This window comes from Sorex araneus, chromosome 10 (assembly GCF_027595985.1).
Source record: "Sorex araneus isolate mSorAra2 chromosome 10, mSorAra2.pri, whole genome shotgun sequence".
Taxonomy (NCBI): domain Eukaryota; kingdom Metazoa; phylum Chordata; class Mammalia; order Eulipotyphla; family Soricidae; genus Sorex; species Sorex araneus.
Window position 1 is genome coordinate 53,531,607 of NC_073311.1, and position 5,952 is coordinate 53,537,558.

General features: G+C 53.4%; 1 protein-coding gene across 1 annotated transcript; it reads left to right on the top strand.

Annotated features, from left to right (window-relative positions):
- Positions 1–702: 702 nt before the first annotated feature.
- On the top strand, positions 703–5,666 carry CDKN1B (cyclin dependent kinase inhibitor 1B). Its single transcript, XM_055118177.1, has 3 exons — positions 703–1,730; positions 2,380–2,509; positions 4,360–5,666. Exons 1-2 carry the CDS (start codon positions 1,265–1,267, stop codon positions 2,499–2,501), a joined length of 588 nt encoding a protein of 195 aa, XP_054974152.1. The 5' UTR covers positions 703–1,264; the 3' UTR covers positions 2,502–2,509; positions 4,360–5,666.
- Positions 5,667–5,952: the final 286 nt, after the last annotated feature.

Below are 5,952 nucleotides of genomic sequence, written 5' to 3' on the forward strand. Positions count from 1 at the left end.
GGGAGGGTGACACCTCGGGGATGCAAACGGCTAGATTGTTGGCAACATTATTAGGGAGTCGAGATTTTGTTTTTGTGGCTTCAAGTTCTTGGTTTCTAGGAAGGGCGAGCTCCCGCTCAGCTCAGCCGTTTCCAAGCGCGGCACCTAGTCCACTCCGAGCTCATGTATAGGAAGTTCGCGTGGGCTTCTCGCGAGGCGCCCTGCGTCTCCCTCCCGGACAGCAGACGCTTGGCGAGAATAATAGGGGCACCCTCGCAGGGGCCCCCCCCCCACCAGCCGCCGCGCAATCAATGTCCCCCACCTTCCCCGCCCGGGCGCTGCGCTCTCCCCGCCCGAACTTCCCGGGCCCAAAGCTCCCCGAGGCGGAGGGCCGGGCCGTCGGGGCGCGCCCCCCTCCGACCCCCCCCCCCCCCACCGGGCGCGGGAGTTCGGGGCTCGGGGCAGCGCCGGGGAGCGCCGCACGGCGCGGCGCGGGGAAGCCAAGCACAGGCCCCGGCCGCCGCGCCGCGCAGGCCCCTCCCCGGCTCCGCGGCCGTTTGGCTAGTTTGTTTGTCTTATTTTTAATTTCTCCGAGGCCAGCCGGAGCAGGTTTGCTGGCAGCCGGCGCCCTCCAGCCATCACGCGACCAGCCAATCTGCGGGCGGAGGCGGGGAGGCGGCGGCTGCGCGCCGGGCCACCTTAAGGACGCGCTCCCGGCCGGGGCTGGGCGGCTCCCGGCGCCGCGACCAATGGATCTCGGCCTCTGTTTAAATAGACTCGCGCTGTCAATCATCTTCCTCTTCGTCAGCCTCCCCTCCACCGCCATATTGGCCACTTAAAAAAGGGGGCTCGCCTTTTCGGGGTGCTCTTCTCGCCCGCCTCCCCGCTCCCGCGCGCGCGCGCTCGCCCGCTCCGGACCGGGACGCCCGCCAGGTTTGGGGGGAGCCGCGGGGGTCGTGGGACCCCGCGGGCTCGCAGCGGCTGCGACTCGGCGGGGCCGGGCGCCCCCCTCCCGGCTCCCCTCGGCTCCCCGCCCTCCCGTACACTTGATCCGCCGCGACTCGGGCCGGCCGGGGCCGGGGCTTCCCCTCGCCCCCACCCCCCGCGCCCGCGCGCTCCTGCCGCCCGCGCAGTTACTCGTCCGTGAGTGTTGCTCTTGGCGCGGCGGGCGAGCGCCGGCCGGAGGCGAGGGCTGCGGGCCGGGTCGGCGCGTCGCGGGGCTCGCCCGGGTTTTGTTTTTTCGGATCGCGCGCGCTCTAGGCGGCCGTGCCGAGGCGGGACGAAGATGTCAAACGTGCGGGTGCCCAACGGGAGCCCGAGCCTGGAGCGGATGGACGGCCGGGCGGCGGAGTACCCCAAGCCGTCGGCCTGCAGGAACCTCTTCGGCCCGGTCAATCACGAAGAGTTAACCCGGGACTTGGAGAAGCACTGCCGAGCCATGGAGGAGGCGAGCCAGCGCAAGTGGAATTTCGACTTCCAGAATCACAAGCCCCTGGAGGGCAAGTACGAGTGGCAGGAGGTGGAGAAGAGCAGCTTGCCCGAGTTCTACTACAGACCCCCGCGCCCCCCGAAAGGCGCCTGCAAGGTGCCGGCGCCGGAGAGCCAGGGTGTCAGCGGGCACCGCCAGCCGGTGCCTCTGATGGGGTCCCAGGCAAACTCAGAGGACACGCTTTTAGGGGAGCAGAAGAGCGATGCTGCGGACAGCCAGACGGGGCTGGCGGAGCAGTGCAGGAAGCGACCTGCGGCGGAAGGTAGGGGACCCCCCCCCCATATCGAGAAATGCCTGTCCTGCACCTCTCCTCCGACCGGCCGTCCCGTCTGCCCAGGGGTGTGTTGGGGGCTGGAGGGGGAGGGAGCGCTTTGCCTCCTTGGGGTCTCTACCGTCGACTTTGTTTGCAGCGCCTTAGATTCTGCTGGGGGTGCGGTAGCGGGACTGCGGAGGGGGGGCGGAGGGGGGCTGGTGGTTGTGAAACTTTCCTCGTCTCGGCTTTGCAACGCCCGCGAGCCGAGTCGCGTCGGCTGTTTATGATTTTTGAGTCGGAAGCCTGAGATTGTGTTATCTGATAATTGCTCTTACACTTAAAAACATCACTACGGATCCACCCCGCCAGGCGCAGGGCGCTGACAAGGTTGGGGTGTTTATCAGCAGGGGTGGGGGGAGGGGGGGAGGGGGAGGAGGCCTCTCTCTCCACTCGACCCCCCACCCCCACCCCCACCCCCGGGCTTTAGAATGCACCCTCAGTTCGAGACACACCGCCACTGTTGCGGACCCGACGGGTCACCACTGTGGGTGGACGCCGTGGGTCTGGGGGCGCCCTGCTAAGTGGGCCGGCTTGTGTCAGCCCTTTGTGCCTTGCTGCTAGGGATTTCATGCGTGTGCTCATTCCTCCTCGCCCCCAGATTCCAGTGCTCAAAACAAAAGAGCCAACAGAACAGAAGAAAACGTTCCCGACGGTTCCCCCAACGCTGGCTCCGTGGAGCAGACGCCCAAGAAGCCGGGGATGCGAAGACGGCAGACGTAAAGCCAACGGTTAGTTGGACCAGAGACACTTTTCCTTGAAACCTGACATGAGGGCAAGTGGCCTGGGCTTTTGGGCTTGGACCTGGCCCCCCCGTGAGCCCCGCCCAGACGTGCTGGGAAGAGGAGCCCCCCCTCAGACCCTCCCGCCCCCCCGCCCCCCCCCCCCCCCCCGCAAGACCTGGGCAATCAACTCAGTCCCACATTTCCCCAAGGTTCCCTTGGAGTCCGATTTTGACCGAGACAGGGAGGAATGGCAGGCAGTGGTTACATGTCCACGTAGGAGGGGAAGCTTAGCCACAAATGGCCCCCTCTTTGGAGGATCAAAAGATTTTAAAAGTGAAAGGGAGGTAGGTTACATTCTTCAGTCGGTTTTCTCCCTCCCCCCCAACTGTCCCTTTCCTTGTTTACTGAGAAGTTAGTGGACGTGAAGGGAACTGGTGTATTTTTTTTCTTTCTTTTTTTTTTTTTAGCCAAAAAGGAAAGCTCAAAAAATACTTAAGTTCCTCCTGTATTTCTCTGCCCTGAAGTTGTAAAGCAGAAGTAAAATTTACTCTGCTGGAGTAAGTAAGCAATCCAGGAACACGTCAGCATGTGTATGCTAATCGCTGTAGAACAGGATGATTTGGGTATTTGTAGGGGAAATGGAGAGTAGATATCAGGGCTGGCCAGGGCTGGCCCGTACAAGGGAAGTTGAGACTTTTCCATTACTACACTGATTAACATGCATAACTAATTTGAATAACTCAGCCCCCTCCCACTTCCTATGGATTGGCTCTCTCCGTGATCAAAGCTCCATATATTAGTAGTTTGTAAACATCTTAAGAGATTTAGGCCACCCCCAGCTCCCCAATAAATACTCTAGCATAGAAAGAACTCTTAATAAATGTTGCCCTTGCTTTTCACATCCTCACTAACAACACAACAGTTAATTGGAAACTCAAGTTTGTTATTTTGTAATCGTTACACACGCAGGCACGCACCCCTTACATTAGCTGATGTTTTTTCAGGAACGCTACAAAGCGGCATTTCTGGAATCAGTATTGTAGCAGTGCATGGAGTGGGAAAATGTCTCCTGAAACAGCATTCCTATTTGCTGTGCGTAGATTTGTGACTTGTGGCCTTGCTCGTCAGATGAGCCACAGCGGGAGTGTAGCAGGCGTCCATTCTGGTCTGGCACCGTCCCCGTCACTCTGGCATTTGTTGCTCTCTGTCGCCAGTTCGGAGAATAGTCAAAATGGGAGTCGAGACTACCCAGTGGCACTTGGGCGTGTCTGTCTATATGCTATAGATGACTAAGACCCCAGAATGCTGGGAGGGGAGAGAAAAATTTAAAAACGTTTCCTTGAGAGATTACATTTCTGGTTCGTCTTGGAATTGAGAGCATTTGGTGTCTGTTAAGTATACCTGTTTCTGAATTTTCCTCCATATCTGCCTGCTCGAGACCAGGATTCTCAGTCTTTTACACTACTGACATTTAAAACAGAATAATTCTTTGTTGTGGGGCTGGCCCTGGGAGCTATAGAGGACTTCACAGCATCCTAGCCTCTTCTATGCCATGCCCTCCCCCAAGCCCCCTACCCCCCTACCCCCTACCCCCTAGACCCCCAGTGCTGTGACAACCAAACATTGCCAAATGCCCCCTGGAGGGCACAGTTGCTCGCTGTTGTAAACCCACTGTAGATGAAAGTGCACAACACAGAGGGCAGGACAGCCGGAGGGAGGGAAGCCGTGTGGAGATGGTGCAGGCAGCAACTCTCGTGGGCACATTTCCTTCCCAGCGGCTGGGGCTTCCGGGCTCGGACTAGGCCAGGTTGCCCAGGGCTTTTCTCCTAATTCTTGCTTCTTTGTTTCTTTTGCAGAACGGAGAGTCTGTTTCCTTGTTTATCGGCTCCATCACTGCTTGATGAAGCAAGGAAGATAAAAATTTAAAAAAATTAAAACGCGTATTGCCGACTCCGAGGAGTGGACATCCTGTATAAGCACTGAAAAAGCAACAACATGATAACACTAAAATGTTAGGCGTTCTTAAATGACCCGCCTCTAAAAGCGATGGATGTAGCATTGTGCAACTAGGTGTTCCTTATTTGCTTCATTGTACTACCTGTGTATATAGTTTTTACCTTTTATGTAGCACATACAACTTCAGGGAGGGAGGGCAGGGAGGGCTGGAGAAATTGGCAGCAGGGGGGGGATTCGAAGAGCTTGCTTTGATTTATAGCAAGGAGAAAAAAAATAGTGGACCTGTGTTAAAACAAGCGAATTGTTTTCTTCCTTTCGGTGAGAACTGATACTTGATTCCTAACTCATCCAAATACCAATATTGACTTACAAAGTGTATTCTCATTCCGGAGCTCTGGTAATTCCGTTACATGACAGTAAATCTTTTTTTTTTTTTTAAGAAAACTTTTTCAGTGTTTCTACCCCCTACCCCCATTCTTGCTTCAAGTTGGAATTTACCAGTTAATTATTCATCAGTTAGGAAAAATCACTCCAGGAAATTCTGGGCAAAAAAATCTGGGGTGCATCAGGGGAATTCGGAGTGCTCAAAAATGACCATCTAATTTTTACCAGCTTTGTTGAGAAAATGTCTTTTTCATTTTGAGCTGTGTAGACAGTCAACATAATTCTAAACCGTTGGCAATTTTTTTTTAAGATCTAGAAATAACTTCATTAAAAAAATGAAATGATTTTTTAATTGAAAGTGTCTCATTTGATTTGTTAATTTGCCCAAAGGAAAATGTTGTTTTTTAAAAAAGGAAAGTGCCTGGAGAGCCAGCATACTGGTGGGGAAAAGGGGGATGGATACTACATTTTTAAACAGTATTTTTACATTTCCTGTGTATGTATGAAACAAACCATTTTAAATGTACCTGTGTACATAACTCTGTAAAAACACTGAAAAATTATACTAACTTATTTATGTTCAAAGAGATTTTTTTTTTTTAATCTAGACAATATACAAGCCAAAGTGGCATGTTCTGTGCATTTGTAAATGCTGTGTTGGGTAGTATAGGTTTCTTTTCCCCCTCTTCTGTTAAATAATACGGCTATGCTTAAAAGATTGCATACTGAGCCAAGTATAATTTTTTTGTAATGTGTGAAAAAGATGCCGATTATTGTTACACATCAAGCAATCAATAAAGAAAACTTCATAGCTATTCACTGAGCTGTAGCGTGCTTTGTGCTTTACTAAGCTGGAGGTAATGACTAGTTATATTTACACAAATAACAATAGACAGTGACAAATATCTAGAAAAGTCAGGCTCACAACTCACAAGCTGTTTATGTGGGCCCCAACGTAGTCGTCACTATTTCCACTTGGTTCTGTACGAGTACATGGTGCTGTAGATGTGGAGAAACCACATTTTCACATAAAAAAGATTGTCAAAATCTCTAGGCATTCAAATATTTACATCTTCTAGGATATGAATGTGTCAGAACCCAAATTTCTT

Excerpts from the sequence above, each read along its gene's own strand:
- CDKN1B (XM_055118177.1), top strand. The coding sequence starts at position 1,265 with ATGTCAAACGTGCGGGTGCCCAACGGGAGCCCGAGCCTGGAGCGGATG. Across the intron at positions 1,731-2,379 it reads GAAGCGACCTGCGGCGGAAG|ATTCCAGTGCTCAAAACAAA; the intron begins GTAGGGGACCCC and ends CCTCGCCCCCAG.